Consider the following 22,500-nt stretch of genomic DNA (forward strand, 5'->3'; position numbering starts at 1 on the left):
AAAAAAAAACATATGGGACAGTGCTTGACACTTAGTAGACGTGTTATGGCTTAGATATTATTTAGATGTATACCCTCAAAAAGAGCTTTCGGCGGGGCGTGGTGGCTCATGCCTACAATCCCAGCACTTTGGGAGGCTGAGGTGAGAGGATCCCTTGAGTCCATGAGTTTGAGACCAGCCTGGAAAACTTAGTGAGACCCCATCTCTACCAAAAATCAAAAAATTAGCTGGGCATGGTGGTGCATGCCTGTGGTACCAGTTGTTCAGGAGGCTAAGATGGAAGGATTCATTGAGGCCAGGAGGTCACGGTAGCAGTGAGCCGTGTTTGTGCCACTGCCCTGCAACCTGGGTGACAGAGTGAGACCTTGTCTGAAAAAATTAAATAATTAATTAAAAAAAAATAAAATCAAGAAGAGCTTTAAAGAATAGTAGTAAATGAAACTAGTAAAAATTTTCCTTGGCATTCAAGATTGTGAAGTAACAGTGGATTCATCAGTATTTTTTCATCTGGAAAGTACTTCTAACCAGGTGGCTACTTTAATAGGCACAGAGATTAGAAAAGAATCCTGTCTTAAATATAGTTAATCTGTTGTACCTTTCGGGCTTTAATTCATAATACAAGGGTATAGAAAAGTAGATTTCTCACAGCCAAAGAAATATTTCAACTTCTATATTCTCAGAATATAAAAATCACAAACAAGTTATTCTTTGTGTATTTGCATGTAAATGTTTGTAGTTTTGTACTCATATTGATTTCTTTAAATCGCATCATGAAATTAATCTCACAGTCATTCAACTGACTTCATAATGCAAATACCTACTGTACTTAACTATAGTGGGTTCAAAAAGATGTGACTATTAGTTAAATATGTCCGTCAGAGATGGTCACTTCCTGGAACATTAAACATGTTTGTTGTAAAAGGAGGAAACCCTAAAGCAGTTGCTGGCTTCTAGGTTGGATTTGGGCTTCTGAAACCTAGTGTGAAGATTTCTGAATGTATTATCCTTAAAAACAAGTGGCATTTGTAAAGATAAAATCACTTAACTCTTTCTTTCTTTTGATGGTTTTTGTAATAGATATTATCATGATCATAGCCTCATTCTGCCCACTACAGGATGAAGGCCATACCTAGGTGCTGCCAAGCTTTGAGCATTGCTGTCCTGGGTCATATGAGGTCACATTGCTTCTCCAAAGGCTATCAGCTCATCCCTTCATGTATATTGATGGCGGCCCTTGCAGTATCTAGTATCCAATGGTCTCCATCCTGTCGTAAGTGTAGTGCATCTTCCATCTCTTTCATACATCATAGATTGCTCTTTCTGTTCTTTCACATTTCTTACACCATTTTCAGTCACTCTGCCTGGTCTCCTCTCTTCATAGATGTGGATTATTTTCAGGAGTCTCCCTTCATCCTCTTTCTCTGTCACCTCCCAAGCAATATGTATCCCAAAGCAAGCTAGACTTAATTTAGAAGGACTTTTCTATATTTTTTTCATCTTTCAGTAGTTGCATATATGTTCACATTTTAAACCATCTCATATAGGTTCTTCTGTCTTTGTTTCTACCACTACATTTCAGAATGACCATTCATTTTTATAGCAACTGATATTTTGTGGGTGGTTAAGAGTTAATGGTTAAGAATTAGCTCCTTTAGAATCTAAGCCTTAGAATCTTAAGGTGTTTTATGTAGATGTGTCTAGAATAGCCAGTATTCTAAAGTAATAAAGTCCTTGGAGAGAATTGTCCTTTGTTTAGTTTTTCAAACTCAGTTTTCCCTATATAGATTCTGAATTTCTGCTGCTTAATCAGAAGAGGAGATATTAAATATGTTAGTCATTTGGTTTCTGTAACTGTTAAAGTAGTGTTCATCAGGGTATCAAATAGATTTCTGAAGAGTACACCTGCTACCAATCAGTCTGTTCTTTCTGTTGGTAGAACTCATGTTTATTAAGTACTCTAACTTTCAACTAGAGAGGATATTGTAAAAAAAATAAAAATATATATATATATATATATATATGTATATAATTATTTACCTTTAGATTCCGCTGTTTTGAAAAAAATGTCTTTTGGAAAGTAGTTAGCATTAAGAAAACTTTTGCATGATTGGCTTCGGCATTGCTATTGGGTTTCTAGGTCAGTTGAAGTTTGGGCCTATGTGGACATGGCAATGTCAGTGAGAAATGTAGGAAGATGTAGGCAAGAAACATTGCACAACTTTCCAGTATGGTATACGTACCCTCAGGACACCTGCTGTGCAACCCACAGAAGGTGGGAGGTCAGCTGAGCCCGGCACGTTCATATTTGAGTCAATTTGGGTGTTATACACATTCCATGGGTGAGGCTCAAGTAAAATTTTTGTAAGTATCATCTAAGAAATCTGAGGATTTTGCTTCCAAGGACAAAGGCATGAATTGTGAACTATTGAAATATTGTCTATTTCCAAGTGACATAGACTCTGGGAGTTTAACAAATTACTTAGTGTATATTGCTTAATCCAGACTTCTTCAGTGGCTTTGTTCTCTTCAAAATTTGTGCTATTTGGATTTTTAATATTGAGAGAAAAGATAAACTTTAAAATACTCTTTACACCTTAGTTATTTATAAGGAAATAGTTATATAGCTGTTCTTACTAGACCACCTACTAAGTAATAATAATGATGATAATAATGAGGATAATAGCAAGCACCAGCTGATGAGAGTTTACGGTATGCATGTAATAGGAGGTACCTCCTTCAATACTCAGAGCAGTGCTCTCAAACAATAGTAGTATTGTCCTCACTTTATTAGAGATGAGGCATCTGAGACGTGGACAAACTAACATCCCTTTTGTTCCATGGTCAGTAGCTGGTTTCACTGGGTGCTAGAACTAACTTTCTTCAGCCTATGTTGCCTGGGGCTGGTAATTAGTATCTTTCATGCATGGACTTTGGATACCTTAACATCACTTTTTCTGTTCTTTATCATAATGATTGGCTATTTATCAAAAAATAATGTTTATAGGCTGGGCATGGTGGCTCACACCTGTAATCTCAGTACTTTGGAAGGGCTGTAATCCCAGCACAGTGGGAGGCTGAGTGACGTGACGTCAGAAGTTTGAGACCAGCCTGGCCAACTGGTGAAACCCCATCTCTACAAAATGCAAAAATTAACTGGGCTTGGTGGCACGTGCCGGTAATCCCAGCTACTCTAGAGGCTGAGACAGGAGAATCACTTAACCCAGGAGGCGGAGGTTGCAGTGAGCTGAGACTGTGCCACTGCACTCCAGCCTAGACAACACAGCAAGACTCTGTCTCAAAAAAAAAAACCAGAAAAAAATAATTTTTATGAACTACAGGTCTCTTAACATAATAAATGAAAAATAATTGCTACTTTGGAGTCAAGTTTTTTCTATCTTCAGACTTCACAGATCTGTTCTTATTCTTATCCAATAAATTATGCTTAAATCAAAGTCTTGTCTTCTTAAAAATTGTCTTTAAATGTTGTCATAAGTAAATCTCTGTGTTGTACTATGTCACATGGCTAAATATGAACTTGATTGTACTTTATTCTAGAAATAGTTATAGTGATAAGGAAGATAATCTTGATAAAGCTAATTAGCTGTATCACATTTCTTTTAGATAATTTATGTACCAGTTTTATCTTGCCTTAAGATTGGAAGTTATTTCAGTAAAAACATTTTTATTTTTGTCATTTACTTTATAGAAATGAATGCACGCAGGAGAATGCATAATTTCCAGTCCATCTTTTTATTAAGTAGTCATAATATTACAGTGTAAACTTTTGAAAATAAACTTTTAAAAATTTGGAATAATTTTAGATTAAAAAATTGCAAAGATGTTACAGAGAGTTTCCATATATTCTTCACCAAGCCATAGGAAGTTTTTGCTAATTCAGAATAATTGAGAAAATCTAATGTTCTTGCCAGTTGATAGTCTATGTGTCCTGCAAGAGTTCAAAGCATTCAGATGTATTTAAAGCATTCAAATGTAACAACATACACTTAGCTTAACTGATCGTGCTTACTTTTGACATTGTGTAGCACCATAAAATATAGAATACTTTACTGAATTTCTTGATCTTCAACATAACCGTTAGATAAAGTATTGTTTAAAAATATCTGCCACTCAACATTTACTGTACACGTAGAGAAATTTCAGTTTTACTCAGGATTTATCATGGGCTTAATAATTATGTTTTATAACAGTTGAAATGATTTTTTTTCTTACTGAACTCTTCTAAATAAGAAGGCTTTCATTGAAAATCCAATATGGAAGATATGCAATGCATATTCTAGTTATGGAAGACTGTATACACTTTGTTTACTTTTGAGCATATGTAAAAACCACAGAATGTTTCATGTTTTTTCCATGAACGTATCATTTTAGGAGTTAGCATTCCTATATGAAAGTTATTATTAGTTTCTCAAACTTAAAATTTGACAAGCATAGTAAGCACAGCATTTAATTTAAAGTGGAACTTCATTTCCTTTTCTGGAAAGCATGGGCTAATTCTCTTTGCTCAACAGAATGTCTGTGAATCCGTTCTAATGAGTCTTTCTGGCATCCACCCATGTCAAATCCATATGATCTAATTTGGATGAAAAATTTTAATGCTTACTGAGATTTTTAAGAATTAATTAAGTGTGAGAACTGGTTAGCCACAGAGTAGAGCTTGCTCTTCTTTGAAAGGTGGCAGAATCAGAGCTCTATGGAAATTATATTACCTGAACATTTGACTTTTTAACTACCAATTTGACTCTTGAAAGGAAAACTACCAAATACAATTTATTTTCCTTAACAAAATATATCTATAGATGCATCCTTAGTGAGAGAGTGCTGAGAACAGTGTTCCCAAACATTATATTGTATAATAAAATCAAGTCGCTTTGGCTTTGAGCATGCATGGCATTTAGACCAATGACCTTCAGTTTTCCTTGGGCTCTGATGACAGGTCTTGCTATTTTTGTGTTATTTTCAAGAAGTGAAATGTTTAGCCTTTTAAAATTATGTTTTTGTAGAGAAGAAAGGAGAATGGGCATTGCTTACTTTCACTCTGTGCGATGACACAAGTGTGCTTACAGTACTCTCCTCTCTCCACCCCCTTCCCATCCTTTTCATAGACGCGCATCGGGAATTCCTTCACAGGCCTGCGTCTGGATACGTGCCAGAGGAGATCTGGAAGAAAGCTGGTAAGAATTGTTTAAAAACACGAGTTTCGTGTTCTGGCAGCTGTGTGCAGTTGTTAATGCAGTGATGTGAGGAATGACAAGAAAGGACTTTACTGCTAACAACAACAACAGCAAAAACAAAACAAAACAAAAAAAACCACAAAGCAAAACAAAACAAAACACCTGATTAATATTCTTAAACCAGGCCTGATTACAAGATGAAATCATTTTTATTTTAGTAACATCTGCCAGTTTCACTATAATTGAGAGGCTGGCAATATTTCCATTATAAAACTCAATTTTTTCAGGGCCATAATGATTTCAGGCTGAAACTTGGCATAGGAGGTCTTAGCTTGCATGCATTTTTTTTATTTTGATGAGAAAACCCCAGTGTTTTAGAAATTAAATTGCATGCTTCAGCCTTTTCTCTTGCATTCTTAAAAAAAAAAACAAAAACACATTAAGTCAGGTTGACTTGTGAAAGTACTCAGATAATTTCTTGGTTACAATAAACTTTTAAAATCATTCTTCTATACTAATTAGTATTCAACAATCAGAGCTAAATTACTCTTTAAGTGAAATAACAAAGTTACTAAACATTTATTTTTGCTTTTCATGTACACTACCTATTTTCCATTAAGAGATGCTGCTCTATATTTTGTAATAGTAGATTTAAAGTTCCTCATGACCCACAGATTTGTTATTGCACTTAAATAGGTCCAAATCTGTGAGAATCTTGGTGAACTACCTAGCAAGCAAAAAGCTTTATGAAAACCAGCTCAGGAGATGAAACATAAGTCTGTTTCAAGAGTTAAAGATGACGTGAAAAACATACTGTGGCTTTGAGCTACTGTAACTCTAACTCTTAAAGTAGTTTGTCTCTTTGAGTTGGGAAACTGGGAAATGCTACTTCTACAAACAGTACAAATCGAAGAGTCAGGGGACATATTTTTTGTTGTGTTTTTTTATTTCTACAGAAGATTTTTCTTTGGGTTTTCACTCAGCTGTGTTTGTAGTTCTGTGTAACTTGCTGACTCTCTAAACACATGTATCTTATGCAAGTATTTTTATACATTTTCCAAGAAATACCTATTTTTTTAAGAGTGATAATGAGCTTTAAATTCTGATAGCATTCTAGGTTTAGTAACTTAGATTAAGAATCAGAAAGCCATCTTGAACATCCAACATGCAAATTACATAGGTCCATTTAGCTTAAAGGTTAAAATATATATGTTACTCAACTGCATAGTTTTACCAGATTTATGGTAATAGTCATGTGGTACTCCCAAGCTGTTAAAAATATGCCAAGTGCCACCTACCTGAAAAGACTTGATACATCTTCCTCGTGACCGTTTTTCTCCTCCACTTCTAAGCTGTCAGTGCAACTTATTCCAATAAGCGGTACAAATGATTGTCATTTTGGACAGTGGAAGGGTGACTTTATATTCAGAGGAGTGAGTCTTTTCTCTGCACTTTCCTTCTTAAGTATATTTAAATTAAATTCTTGATAGTTCATAAAGAAAAAGTGCCAGTAAGGTTTTGTGTAATCCAGATTTCTTATGTGCTATTATCTGCTCAAGTCTTTGTTTGAGTGCTATTAAGTGAGAACAGATTTTCCTGAATATAGCACCTTTCTTGGAAAGTCAACTTGAATAGCTGTCTATAAAGGAAGTCCTACCATAAGTGGTAAGCAATTGGACGCAGATTCAAAGCTGCACTATGTATTTTCCACTTAATCAGTTGTTTATTTTTTCCTACATGACATATTGTTATCTATTGAATCCACCATTATTTTTCTTTACTGTCTGTTTTGGGGGGTTTTAAACCTAATTCTGGGTGTAATTTAGGTTTTGGGGACTTAAGAGAGTAGAGAAAGAGCACTACTTGTTTCTGTTGTGTGCTTGCACTCTCTAATTAAACCATATCAAGGAAGTGTTTAGATTATTCATTACAGTGTCTTTCATCTACGATAGGTGTTCAGTCTAAAATATGACATTATTTTTTTGTATTCTCTCACAGTGTTATCTCTAAACTGCTGCTTAAAAACAGTTTGGGAATAGTTTTCTATGGATGATGCTAAATTTTAAGGGGTATATTAAATCCTGAAAGTACGGATGACAGTTTCATCTGGTAATCTCCAGTAACTACTTATAATATTTATCTTTATAGGCTTCTTAAATGGCATTTCTAGTGTTCAGTGTCAAGGCATCCAACATGATGAAAACACCAAGGGCAGAATGTGACATCTGCACTCAGCTTGTTATAATTCGAAAGCTTTTATCCTAGCTTTCTAAAATTGGCTATGGGCAAAAAATTTTTTTTGAAGAAAACCTACAAAGTGTGCTTTGCAATGAAATTATTATACATATTTTTGTTGCAAAAGATAGGTAAATAAAGCATTTGAAAAATACAAAAGGGGAAGAACTCCCAAAACTTGATGTAGCATAATGAATACATCCACTTTCACAGAAAATTGTAATTACAGAAAGTATACCCTGTGCTTGAAAGTACATAATATAGCTTTTTGCATCATTTTGTTTTGAAATGATTTCAGACATGTAGAAACGTTGCAAAACAGTTACAAAAAAAATCCTCTAATTTTCACCTAGTTCCCTTATTTTATCATACTTGCTTTAGTATTATCTCTTTTCCTCTTTCATTCTCTTCCTGAGATGTATATATATTTCTAATCATTTGCGAGTAAGTTGCAGACATAATTTCTCCTTACCTTAAATGATTTGAGTTTCAGTTTCCCAAGAACAAGAATATTCTATGTAACTTCAGTACAGTTACCAAAATCAAGACATTCAGAATTGATATAACACTATTATTTCATCTGCAGACCCTATGCAAATCTTTCACATTGCCCCCAATAATACAATATTATAGCATAACCATACATTTTTAAAGATTAGAAATCAGCCACATCACTTCTCCTCTAAAAGTAGTATTTTTAAAGCAAAAGTAACAAATGTGCTCAAAAGTTACAAGGGGTCTTCATGAAACTGGAAAAAAATCTAACATAAAGATTGTTTTAAAATGGTAACTGAATGTTTTCTCCAGTATATTTCTTTTTACACAATCAGAATGTTTGCAGTTGGTAATAAATATTCAAGCACCTTGCAAATGTCCTACCAATTCTCTTTGCTGATCTGTATATGCCTGTGGGATTAGAATAGGAATGCATAATTTAAATATAAATTGCCTGATTTGCATATACAATTAGTCAAGCTACAGCTTTGATCGTAAGCAAAAATTATTGTCCTGTATTACCACTTAGATAGAATTTTAATTCACCTTGAATATTCAAACTAAATTAGACCCTGACTGTATAGTTAGAAGGGCAGTACTTCCCTTGTGCCCCAGGTCATTTATGATAGGGTAATAAAGGCATCTTTTCACCTCCTGGTGAAGAAGGTGCTGTAAGCTTTCTGCAGTGCTCTGATTCTACACAGATTTTAAATGCATACCTTAAAGCAGCTAACAAAAGCTTAATATATTTTAGTTACTATTTCTAGTATGAATTTTTTACTTATATTTTAGTTTATAAAACCCAGCACACAGTAATTGTAAACAAATGTACTTCAGATATAATGCTGCTAAAATGACAGAGGCTACAAAAGTCATGACAATTAATTACCAATGGAGAGCTTCTGATGATTCTCAAGTCATGGACTATATAGATGTGTGAAATAAACCATAGGAATTTAAGAAACCATAGAAGTACTTGCATCTCTTACATTTTTAATCTACAGTAAAACATTTTTATTAGGAATCTGTGTTTTTAATTAAACAGAACATTTAATTAAGGTGCTTTTTAAGTGGGTGAAACAATTAAGTGCAAACACTTGAATGAAACATGTCATAATTAGTTTTAATAGAGTGTTAATTGGTACTAGGTTTGCCAAGTTAATAATTACTGCTTATTAAATTTTCAATTAATCATTGTCATTTTGCTTTGAATAAAGATGAAAATTAGATAAACTAATTCAGGGGGAGGATATTTTCCCCTGTTAATTAGAACAGTTAATTTTTTTAAATGGAAATTACTTGTTTTAGTTGTCAATCTTATGTTCTACATTAGTTGAATCTTTGCACCCTTTCCTCAGCCAAAAATAAAGAGCTTGACACCTTGCAGATTTGTAGTCAGGCCTGATTGTTTTGGCCTGTGGTATGATTCAGTTATATTTGTCTAGTGCAACAGTTGGTTATGCAAAACCACTGTGTATATTTGGTAAAGTAAATGGACAACAGCTTAAAATGTAGAAAGGAGATTATTTTTAAAAACCTCTATCATTTAATCTATAAAGGCACATACTCATATTACTCAGGAAATGACTTTTCAAAAGTAAAACTGGATCATCCGTTACAGCAGTGGTTTTCATTAAAAAGTCTATAGTAACTTAATTGCCATCTGAGTTACATTTTCACTATTGTGTTGCGGTTTTTGCCAGCAACTCATAGTTTGCACTTATTTGTGTATGTGTAAAATCCATTGTTGCCCTATGTTTTTTTCTGAATGCTTTATCTGTGGATCTTCCTGTATTAGTATTAACTTACAGCATTGTATAAAACTAACGTTATGGGTCTTAATTATTCAGGCAGGTTTCTTACGAATGTCCTTGTCCTTTAATTCTTAGATCTGCTAGTTTTTAGACTGCTGAAACTGCCCAATAATTTGGATGAGAGTCATGCTCGTTGTATAGAATTCTATATAAAAGTAATCAGATAGTGGGCATGGTAGCTATCAGGTGCCTATAATTCCAGCTGCTAGGGGAGAGTGATGCAGAGGATCACTTGAGCCCAGGGTTTTGAGACCAGGCTGGACAACATAGTGATACCTGACCCGAAAAGAAAAAAAAAAAGATTTAAAAGAAAAGAAATCCATATCCAATGTCCTGAGCTAACCGAGAGGTGTTTTCTTGTCTGGTTTGTCCTGACTGGCACACAGAGGAGGCTGTCAACGAGGTGAAGCGCCAGGCGATGACAGAGCTGCAGAAGGCCGTGTCTGAGGCAGAGCGGAAAGCCCATGACATGATCACGACGGAGCGGGCCAAGATGGAGCGCACGGTCGCCGAGGCCAAGCGGCAGGCAGCAGAGGATGCGCTGGCAGTTATCAATCAGCAGGAGGATTCGAGCGAGGTGAGGTGTCTTGGGAGCCTCCAAATGAAAAAGATAGTTTTCATTGATTTGAGTGCTCATTCTTTATTTATGGTGATCAGTTTAGACAAATATTTGGAAAAAAATGTTAGAACAGTTTGGGGAAAGTCAAGGTACTCGTGGAATTGGCCAAGAGCTTATCACATTTGTCTTTTTATTGAACACTTAATCTTTGCCAAAAAAGGTTTTGAATGTTTAGTGGGTTACCAATTAAAGTGAAATTCTTATAATTTCCCAGCATTATTTAGAGATTCATAGCTCAGCTGTGTGTGTCTGTGTGCGTGTGTGTGTGTGTGTGTGTGTGTGTGTTATGTATGTGTGCATTTGAGTATGTGTATGCTTGCCTTCTAATTGAAGAGATTTAATAGATACTGTGTAAGCTGTGATCTCCAAAGACATCTGGCAGGCTTGGGATTGAAAACACTGCCTTAGCTATTGGTCTTAAAGTCCAATGCTAAAACAATGTTTGCATCAACTGAATATTTCTAAGAAAACTTGGAGACAGTCTGTACTTCTACATTATTTGTGATAACTCATATGTGGTCATTTCATAGCATAATATTGCTGCTAGCGGTAATATTACACATATTATTGTTCCAATATAGTAATTCTCACACACACACACGCACACACACACAGCTAGCCTACATGGCTCAAAGATCTACAAAGTAACCAAAACGCAATATCAAACAAAATGATTTTAAAAATACAGCCTATAAAATCAGAGCAGAATAGTAATGCTCCACATTAATTAATATACCATCACAATTCTCAACCCCAGAGTAACTTTAGATAAAGGACTACAATGGGCTGCTCTCACCAAGCTGAACTCACAGTGGCATGGACTGATAAATCGATGGTCTACTACAATACATATCTATAATTTGTGAGGGAGAGTAAGTATTTAATTTGTACCAGGCTTTTCTGTAGATGAAAGACTCTGCAGGAATCACTCAATGCCCAGAGTTTCTATTTAATGTGTAGCAGATGAATAACAAGGGGACAAAAGGAATTGATTTTCAACATTTAAAAGTTTCTCAGGAAAAGAGGGACAAAGGGAAGTTTATCTGCCCTTTAACTGCTGACTTTTCCATTGTTCAATTAAAGTAGACATAAATTCAGTTGTATTGGTATCTTGTGGCTAAGATAGAAGGACTTTGTTTTGTGTTTTTTATTTTGAGAACATTATTAGCATCTTTTGAGGAGAATTTGTCCTTCTCTATTCAAATATGCAATATCGTGAGACACACTTGATGTCATCATTAAAACTATCACTTTCACATGAACATTTTAGGGATGTTAGGTATATTAAGAGTATTTTTTAGGTCACTAAATTCTAAAGACAAATGTCTAGGAAGAAATTGTCAATTAAGTCTTTGTATTCAGGCACTTACATGCTGTATTCTGTCAGCATTTATAAGCTTTGTGTCTTTATTCCTAAAAGCTATGCAGAAAAATATATGATCTTGCCACCAATATTTAGCATCGTAAATAAACTGTTAAACAGTATCCATGGTAGGTTATTCAGTCAGATCTACTACTTATGTAAAAATTATCTTCTGTAATAATTGGGTTTTTGTTTTGTTTTTGTTTGTTTGTTTTTACCTCTTGGGGGAACTGATATTTAACATAGCATTATTTTTGTCTTCAATGACACTTTCCCAAGAATTTTAAAGCAGACCGTGGTAGAGGAAAGGGTTTGGAATTCAGAAGGTCAAATTTAATTCCTGACTCCAATTCTTACAATTCTGTGATTTGTGAGAAAACCACTGAACTTCTAAAAGCTTCGATTTTATCATGATCTGAAGATGAGTGGAAGTGTCTGGTGTATGGCTTGAGCCGTGAGTCATGCTATGGATAAGGAGACTCACCTGGCTAAAGTTACACAGCTAGGAAATGGCAGAGCCTCAACAGGATCTCACAGCAGGCTTTCAGTCCCTATGTTGTTTCGTAACAGTGAAATAAGGATCTTTTCATAAGTATCATTAAGATAATTTTTGGATGCAGGTAAAGACAGGCAACTTAGGTCTGGTTTCTTATTCTTTAAAGTGCAAGACCACTTTTAATACTTGGGGAGGAATCATCTCTAGAAGGATTAAGCCTCTTTCCTCCAAAAATAATGTAAATAATTTTCCAAGAATAGAAGAAAAAAAGACAGAAGAAAGACTTCATTTGAATAAAGCTGAGAATCCTCTGGACTTGCACATAAGTCTGCACACACATACTAGAAAAGTGGTTTGTCCAGGGACTTGACCAAGAAGCAAAGGGTTAATTCATTAATCAACCTAAAGAAGTAAAGGGTTAATCCATTAAATAACCCAAAGTTCATGTCCTTCATTCCCAAGGGATGACAACGTACAAGAACAGTTCAAGTGCCAGGAGGCAGGTTTTGGTCAGCCATACCTTTTGCCTGGTTGTTGGCTTGAATTTGTTAGTAAAACACTTTTTCCCCTTCAAAATGAGGACATAACTTTAAACCCAAGGTATTACTTTTCTGCACCCTGCTCTTTCCTCACACTCAGGAATGTGCACCCTTTAACAGAAGCAGGCTGGCAGAAGCCACTTCAGCAGTGGCACTTGTAAGTCACTACTAGTGTACAAAGCTCCCTTTGTTCCCTCAGGATGGAGCCAGAACACATCTGGCTTCCTTGGACTATGATAGAGCTCCCTGTTCTGGGTCTCACCATTGTTGGCCCCAGGGTGGGGACTCTGTTAGGTCAGGACTGTATGTGCAGAGAAGATAGTTTAGTTCTTCTCAGAATCCTCATCTATGTTTTTATGTTCAGGAGTTTTCTTGAACATTAACCATTTGACACCCAATAAGGTCCATGTTGCATGTTGCTTTAAGTATTATATGAATTGTTTTGTTTTCTAAGAAAAATGAAAATTCTCATTTCTTAGAAGTTTAATGAGTAAAATTTACAGTAAAGTGCACTGTAAGCTAAAGTGCAAGGCAACCACCCATCCCACTTTGGGTGGAACTGTCCATTGACACCTAGTGTCCCATATAATTATTATGAGTACCCCCTTCTACTGTCAAGTGTCCTGGCTTCCATGATAAGTTGAATGTTCCACCCCTTAAAGGCCATGTTTACGTGATCAAATGATCATCTTTGCTAGCAGAGCTCAGAGGTAGATAGGTGTGGCAGAAAGAATCTGAGATGAGGACCCAGAAGACCTGAATTATGGTCCCAGCTCAGTTACTGTCTAAGAGGTCCTTGGGAAATTTATTTTACTCCTGTCAGCCTCCATTTCTTCTTAAGGAATGGGATGATATTCACTTACCTTACAAGGTGTTTTAAAAGATTTTTTTTAAAGTGTTTTTGAAAGTGATAACACAATACATTATTATCTGGTTATATTTACCCCAGGTTTTTAAAAATCACAATATATACTGAAGTATTCCTATTGAAACAATATTCTTTTCTCCCTTTCCCTTTCTTTATTTGAAGCCACCTCCTATTGTAGACATCTGCCCATCTCTTACCTAGGTCATGTGTAAACTAATAAGCCAAATATATAACGATGTATATGTGGTTAGATACACACATTTTATTATTCTCTCTTTCCTTCATAGTGACTTTAACAAGGAATCTGAGCTTCAGAATCAGACCAGAGTTCTAGGCCTAGCTTGGCCATTTATACGTTTCTTCTGAGCTATTTGTGTAAACTCCAGATATCTCTGAATTCTTCTCTTTGTAATTTCTGAATTTACCCTTTCTCTTCTCCCTCAATTTTCACAGGTATAAAATGGAGCTAATGATGCTCATTCTGCTTAGAAAAACCAGTAGTTCTGAAAGATTGACAGTGGAAATGTTTCAGAAGGAGGAGCAGAGTTGAGAACATTTAATTTTGGGAGACCAGCAGAAAGGCAGCTTGGAGGCAGGAATGAATAACACATGGCTGTTATTTGTAGGGGGCCATATAATGTATTCAAACTGGGATGCTTTTTGGAGTAAGCAAGGGTGCTCTCTCTGGGACAGACCAGTCCTGTAAACCAGGCTGTCCCAAGCTCATGGGAACCCACAGTCAGCAGAGTTTTTGAAGGTTGCATGAAGTGTGTTTTGCCTGAGATGAAATAAGAAGACCTACAATGATTGTTTAACTCTGCACCAGGCATGGTATAAAGTGCTTTCCATACTTTAGTTTGTTTACTTCTCACATCGGCTCTGACAAAGTAGATAGTATTATTTTCCTTGTTTTATGGATAAAAAAGCTCGTCTTGGAGGGGTTAGGCCACTTGCTGAGTGTCTCATGGTCAGTAAGTGTGAGCTGGTCCTTAGCCCAGGTAGCCCGGCTTTCAGGCCACTCTCTAAATAGCTGCATGGCAGGAATGGGAGGATTTTGTTTGTTTGTTTTTTCCTGATTGTGTACTACTGTATCTATTCTTCATTAGACTTCATGATTATTTCTACCTAGTCCTCAAATTTACTTGGATTTATAGGCTGATACTTGTTATTACTATCAGTTAGAATGACACTGGACTTGTGGCAGATACCTAAGCAATGTGATGCTCACTATACTTTCTCTTTTCCCCGTGGATTATATGTTTAACCCAGAATATAATGCCGGCATTAGCATAAATCAGAAATTCACTGAATCTGATCATCTTAAACTGTTTTATTTTTTCTATATTTCCATTTACTATCTGTGTACAGACAAAGCTTTTTCCAGTGAATGCTCTCAGATTACAGCTCTTTTCAAGGAAACTTTTACAGCTTTCTTTCAAATCCATACCTTATACTGGCTTAGGTGATTGAAGCAAGAAACTGCAAGTGAGCACAGAAACAGATAAATACTTTTATTGTTCTAATAGTTTAGAGTTTTAAACTAACAAAGGGATATTTTCCCCCCATATTAAAGCAGCCTTTATTTGCCATTCTTATATAGGTGCAGAGCTCACAGTTATACCAACCTCAGCGGAATCTGTGGTTTGGCCAAATTGGAAATGCCACTGTATAGACCCTGAATAAAACATAGGGGCCTCACAGTATGGGTCCTGTCAAAGCCTTCACAGTCTCATCAGACCACTTGATTTCCAGAAAAAATTGGAGTTCTCAGAGCATGAGCTATGATTCCGTGTTACAGTTATATCTATCTGTCTATTAAAAGGCCAGCTGTTTGATTCCATAGATGTTCATGGTATAGTAGACAGAGCACTGGGCTGAGATTGACCCTTTTTTGCTCACCTCTTGAAGCTTTGGTTTTCTCGTCTGTGAAATTTGGGATAAAGTTTATGTGATCTACCTGTTTTGCAAGGTGGTTGAGAGGTGCAAATGAGATGAGAAGTATTTTATTAAAGAAAAGTCACCTTACAAGTGTGCAGTGTGTCTGTATAAGAAAGAAAGAAAGGAAAAGGGCGAGGGAATTAGAGTAGTGACTTTGTGATTGGAAAGGAAAGGAGAGAGACCACAGAAGTAAAGTCTGTGGGTTTTGGCACTGAATGGTTCCAATGGCTAAAGAAAGAGGGGTTTGCAATGAAGTGACAAAGTCTTGGGCCTAAGTATTGCCAAAGACTGAAATGGACCCCACCAGAGTTGGGTTTAGGGAATACTGACTTAGAGGAGCATCTTGGTGGAGCTACATACAGAACAGGTAGTTTGAAAGGGGCACAAAGCTCCGGAAAAAGATAACAGGGAGAAACAGGCTTGAGAGTCATTTGCTTACAGCTGATCGTTGAAACCACAAGATCTCACAAGGGCAGCATGAGAAGAAAAGGATATTCCTTTTCTTTATGCCAGCATGCCTCCCTCCCTCAGCATCAACTAGTTACAGGGAAAAGAAGAAACAACAGAAAAAGTTATTGTATATGAAAGAGAATTTTTTAGTAGTATCTAGGAAACCAAAATTAGTGGAAATTTCAACAAAACGCATTTAATAAGGAAGAACAGAGAAATAGCAATGGTAAATCTTCACAAATTTTGAGAACAGCAAATGAAGATGGAGAAGAAATTGTTAGTCACTAATAAAGTATAAAGGAGAGTAAGTTAATGTTTTTTCCTGTGTCAGTGCCCGTGGGTGATAGCACTTAATATGAGTGAGACCATGAGCTTTCTAATTCTAAAGGTTGTAAGGTATTGGATCTGGAGTGAGGATTGCTCTCTTTCTTCCAGTCAGTACCAAAAAGAGGGAGTGATGTTAATACCTGCCATTTATTCAGGACCTACTGAATATCACGCACTGTGTTTAGCACTGGCATAATCCTGAATAATCCTGCAGTTATGATTCCTGCTTTACATGTTCTGTTGCTCCAGGAAGCTAAGTAACTGGCTTGTGGATCTAAAGCCACTAAGCGATGAAGTTGGAAATGAAATGAAGTTGGTCTGGCTTTGAAACCTGTGCCATTTTCATTACATACTTTGACACCTTGTCTTTGCTGCCTCTAAATTTAGGATTCAATTTCTGTCCACTTTTGGGAGTTAAGTGCCGGCTAACCTGTTCCTGCCAGAATGAGATCTAAGAAAGATCTGAAATTGACAAAGTGTGGCATTTTGGAAAGGGTATTTTTAATTTGCAATCCAAACATCTGGGTGAATCAAACTTTGGCTATGTAATTTTATATTTTTGTGACTTGGGGCAAGCCTTTTACTGTTAAAAAATTATTTATTTTGAGGGCCCCAGTTTCTGAACTGCAAAATATGTATGAAAATTATTTTAAATTATCAAGTGCAATACAAGTTGATGACGGTGTGATCTTAATGTGAATTTAAGTCAGTGTCTTGCCTTCTGTAGGATTCTTAACATTTGGGGAGTTTCAATTACAATCGTTCTATTATACTTAATTACACATCAATGCATTGCAAGTTTTTCTGGAGAATTATAGATATGTAAGACCTGGAGAGACTTAAAGCAATTAAGAGACAAAACAAAAGATATTTTGTCTTTCAGAAAAATATTTTTCTGCAGTAAGAACCAGAAAGGATATATGCCTATACAACAGAAAGATCATTCTCTGATGAAGGAAATAGTTTTCTTAGGGAGAAAGAGAATTGCTGATTTGAAACAAAGTGTCAGACATCTTCAATATGCGGTGTTGGCATTCAAAAGCTTCAACCTATCGATTCTGTATGTAGCCTTTAGTATAGTTAGCAAAGAGGAGATTTGTGTGCAGCCATAAATTCTTCATCTGAGTTACAACCGAACTTTGGTCAATTGACTTATTCTTATTTTTCAGATAGGGAGGGAAATATTTTTTATGCCAAAAAGGGAAAAACATTATCACAAATAAGGGAATACCATAAAGTGCCATGAGCTTTGGGAATGAAATAAGCTATGAAATGGGTATCTGTGAAGTTTCTACACTGTGGTGGTAATTGCAGTCACAACACTCCTAAGAGGCATGAAAGGGAAGCTCAGTCATTTAAAAGTAGAATAAACAAATGAAATATCTTGAATATAAAATGCACAAATTGAAAATGTAAAATTGAATTAAGCCATTGACTGCCTTTATCCCAGCCCTTGTGGATAGACACGTGGATGTTAGACACAATTTGCAGTTTCCACCTTTGTGAACAATAGAAAGCTTAGAGTGATCCAAATGGAGTACTCACAAGATTCTGCACCTTCCACTGTTTCCAGAATTGTGACTATTCAGGGGCTGAGTGCCACTGATCAGGCATCAGCCTTGCAGGTATGGACTAGTCAACAAGAAATTCACTGGAGCCATCCAAGAGAAATATATTTATAGAAATTGCTCTTTCTGTTTTCTAATAAGCTTTTAAAAACGAATATGCACTTTGGAGCTTTTGTTAGCTGAACACTTTGCTAAAGCTCCCTACACATTCATTGCAGTGCAGGGTCAAGGGAAATAAAAATTTACAGATTTTCTTTTTTTACCAGATCATTTAAATTGCTCTTTTTGTAACTTCCTACAGCTGAAGATGTGTGTGTGTGTGTGTGTGTGTGTGTGTGTGTGTGTGTCCGTCCCCCAGTGGTGGGTGGTAAATGAATAGAATCAAACAACTTCAGAATGAAACTAGAGGTAAAACTAGCCAGACTCCTTAACTCCTGGATCAGAACCAGATAATACTAGGCAAGAAGACTCAATTCCCAGCAGCTTCACGATCCAAAACATCTGTTTCTGTATTTGGCACAATTCCACTTTTTTATTTGTAAAATTGTTCCCATCTTTGAAAACACTTTAAAAAATAAAGAAACCCCCATTCCGTCTCCCTTTCCACTTCCCAGCACATGCATCTGTAATTACCTGGTTTAGTCTGTGTGTTTAATCAGTTTAAATTGAGAATGTTGCATACATCTGATTTCAATCTGAAGGAGCCATTGAGTATTGGACAGTTACCACCCTGTGTCTGCCAAAACATGCCTCTGCCAAAAAACAGATAGGACTCACACCAGGGTATTTCCTAAAGAAGCCACTTGACTCAGATTAGATGTTTAATTTCCTTAAAATATTGTTTTGGATGTGAGTCTCTGTTCTCTAATTGGGATATTCTGGTGTAATTTAGGAATATCGCTTATTTGCTGAGTTTGTTCCAGGATCCAGCTGGCATTACTCTAAAAGCCTAAACCTCAAGGAAGTAAACTTCACTCTGAGCACTTCATACCTCGCAGCTTTGAAGGGTGGGCCTACCTTTGCTCATGTCTTTGTGGAACCATTGTACATGCAATGCAGTTGAATTAATTTTCAGAGAGAGAGCTTCTAGTTATGGTAATGAACCTTCTGATCAGAGGTTCACATCTATTGAGATATTTTCTTAAATTAATTGAAGTAGGAAAAATTTTTTTGTTTTAGTACTGAGTATTCATTTAAATTTTATTTTTATTTATGACATTGACAGTATCAACCAAGTTTCTAGATTTCCTCATATTTACTTCAAACACCTCTCATTGGCCAGAGTTTGAGATTTTAAATTTTTATTTTGTTTTTCCTTGTTGAGTTGTAATTTCTTTTCTTTTTTATTTCTGTTTTTTGTTTGAGCTTTTCCTCTCAATTTAGTAATGTCAGATGGTTAAAGAAATAAGAAAATGGAGCTGGGCTGTTTCTAAAAGTTTTAAATTGGAGTTCTTGAATTTAAAGGCTTCCAGCACATGAAGGCCTCTGGGAGCCCATTTATTTGTTAGCAAGTTAGGATGGCTGCTATAAATTCCCTTGCACGTTTTGCATAGTGGTAAAGCTATATACATTAGGGTGATGGGCTGACCTTTCCTGGGAGTATAGTATTGTTAGCAGCTCATGAGTTTACCTTAAGCCACATAACCAGTATACTGGAAGAAAAGCAAATGTAGAGAACACAGTAGGGAGACCTGAACACCGTAGGGAGACCTGCAATATCTACCCTATGTCAGGGCTTTAAACATCTTTCTTATCACACAAGCACATAGCATCACCTGTTTGGGTTTACCAGATTGTAGTCAGAAGTTTGTTTTTCAAGGACGTAATCAAAACCAATGAAGATAAAGAATAAAAAAAGTTGAATAACATAAAGCTAAGATCACTTACTATAGCTTTGCATAATGGGGTAGGTCTTGCCAAAGAATCTAGGAACATTTAAACATTTAAGGTCAGCTTTCTGAAGTCCCCCTCCCACCACACTCATAGGAGGACTCCTGAAGGTTAGTTTCCTCCTCATTCCTCCTTCCCTGCCTAGGACCTATCTACAACAGGTGCTCTTCTGTCTCTAGTATGTTGGTGCTCTAATTCACGATGCATTTATCTTAAAGTTTAAGTCCTGGCGGCAACCTCATTCCTAATTTTCTCATGTCTTGCAAAACACTGCCCACAACTGGCAGTGAACTTTCTAGGGTCTGAGTTTTGTTCTCATCACTCCCAGATGAGCCCCAGTTCTCTCTGCTTTTCTGACTTCCCAGAGTTGCTGAGGCACAAAGGAGCAGCAGAGCAGCTCCCTTGACTGGAAGGAACTCGGTGCAAATAGAATTGTTATTTGGCTAGTTTTAGCATTTCTCATTTCTCAAAAGCCAAATTAGGCATAGTCTAATGCATCCATTTCACAAATCTCTATTGAGCACTTACTATCTATCAGGCACCATTCTCGGTGCTTCAGATACAGAGAGAGAGAGAAAAAAAAAAAAAACAAGGATCCTGTCCTTCAGGGAGCTGAGGTAAACGGGGTTATTTTAACACAGTCCTAGCATGTGGTTGTAAGGTTTACTGAATAGCTGCAGTGGGAAGAACTAAAAACAGACAGAGGTTAAAGGACTTTGCTTCACCCTGCCTAGTCTGTGAAGGAGCAGGGAATAGAATCCTTTATCTACTGCATTTCTTTGAATCCAATAGAGGTAGGGTTCTGGTATGTAAAAGGAAGAAGCTTCTGCTCAGATATATCTGTGTGTCTGACTATTGTGGTACACATATTGGGAAAAAATTTGGAGATAGTAATTGCCAGTCCGTATGAATGAATGGAGAATTTATGTATAAAGATAACCAAACCTAAAAAGAAAGGATGTTACAGTAAGAACTTAAAAGGTCTTCAGCTACTTTGTTAAATGCCATAGTAGTTGTTGGCAGAACAGTTTGGACAATCATCCCACCAAAACATGCATCTTCTGTGTTTAGTGTGTATATCCATATGTGAACACCTGCATTTTTCATCCTGACTCTATGGTTCTTACAAATAAGGCTACAGTGATGCCTAACATATTTGTCACACTATTGCCTTAACCATGTATTAATTTGGGATCTTGCTGCCTTCTGCCATCTCCTTTAGAGTTGCTGGAATTGTGGCCGTAAAGCGAGTGAAACCTGCAGTGGCTGTAACACAGCCCGATACTGTGGCTCATTTTGCCAGCACAAAGACTGGGAGAAGCACCACCACATCTGTGGACAGACCCTGCAGGCCCAGCAGCAGGGAGACACACCTGCAGTCAGCTCCTCCGTCACGCCCAACAGCGGGGCTGGGAGCCCAATGGACACACCACCAGCAGCCACTCCGAGGTCAACCACCCCGGGAACCCCTTCCACCATAGAGACAACCCCTCGCTAGACATGAACTCAGAACTGTCGAAGGAAAGACAACACAACCAACGCGAAACCAATTCCTCATCCTCAGATGCTCAAAGTTGTTTTTTTTTTGTTTGTTTGTTTATTAGATGAATTATCCTATTTCAGTACTTCAGCAAGAGAGAACCTAACTGTATCTTGAGGTGGTAGTAATACAGAGGGCCAGTAACGGGTCGTAATGACTTATTGTGGATAACAAAGATATCTTTTCTTTAGAGAACTGAAAAGAGAGCAGAGAATATAACATGAAATGATAGATTTGACCTCCTCCCTGTTATTTTCAAGTAGCTGGGATTTTAAACTAGATGACCTCATTAACCGATGCTTTACCAAACAGCAAACCAAGAGATTGCTAATTGCTGTTGAAAGCAAAAATGCTAATATTAAAAGTCACAATGTTCTTTATATACAATAATGGAAAAAAAAAGAAAACCCTCAAGGGCATGAGCATTGGATACAGCAGTAGACATTTTAACAAGAAGATGAATGGCGTCCGTGGGTTGCTAACTGAACTTTGAAGACCCGCTACAAAATGCGCAGATGTGCAGCAGATTGGAAGGAGACACAGATGTTCGTTTTTTTTCCTGTTTCTGAAAAGAAATAATAATATCCAGGTCAACAGAATGAAAAATGAAAGATGATTTGCAGTGGGATGTATGAATACAGCAGCAAGAAAAAAAAATGCCATAATACAAAAGGATATATATATCTACATACACTCACACACACACACACACACACACACACACACACACACACACATATGCACACACACACACACACAGAGAAGTAAGAGACTCAGCCTGCAGTTAATTAGCATTCTGGCAGTTTTGACATCAGCCAGCTGCCCTAAATAACCCTTCAACGTTTCTTCACTTTTGCAAGGTTCCACAGAGTAAGACATTGGGTCTATTCCAGCTCATTCATTTTATATTGAAAAAAATAATAATTTTAAAAATGGTGGCTTCAGCTCCAGCCCCTTTCCAAAATTTTTCAACCCCACCCTGTTTGGATTTTTAATTAAAAACTAGTAGTTCTCTTGGTGTTAAAACACTTCTGTCCTGTGAGGTTTCCCAATGGTGTTTTTCTTGTAAATGTGTTGGACAAATGTGAAGATGCATTGTAGTTTAACCATATGCCCACATTTAGTCTCTTTATTCCTAGTTGGTGAGAAACCTGTATCTTTCTATG

General features: G+C 36.6%; 1 protein-coding gene across 1 annotated transcript in view; it reads left to right on the forward strand.

Annotated features, from left to right (window-relative positions):
* The window catches only part of RUNX1T1 (RUNX1 partner transcriptional co-repressor 1), a 108,282-nt gene that overhangs the window by 81,759 nt on the left and 4,023 nt on the right, over window positions 1-22,500 (forward strand). Inside the window, exons 4-6 of the mRNA XM_032247775.1 lie at window positions 5,009-5,192; window positions 10,123-10,313; window positions 21,017-22,500. The exon at window positions 21,017-22,500 is cut by the window's right edge and continues 4,023 nt beyond it. Of these exons, the coding sequence (XP_032103666.1) occupies window positions 5,009-5,192; window positions 10,123-10,313; window positions 21,017-21,292 (651 nt within the window). The 3' untranslated portion in view covers window positions 21,293-22,500. The remainder of the gene's footprint in view (window positions 1-5,008; window positions 5,193-10,122; window positions 10,314-21,016) is intronic.

The sequence above is a fragment of the Sapajus apella genome, unplaced genomic scaffold, assembly GCF_009761245.1.
Source record: "Sapajus apella isolate SASKATOON/1434 unplaced genomic scaffold, GSC_monkey_1.0 scaffold3, whole genome shotgun sequence".
Lineage (NCBI taxonomy): Eukaryota > Metazoa > Chordata > Mammalia > Primates > Cebidae > Sapajus > Sapajus apella.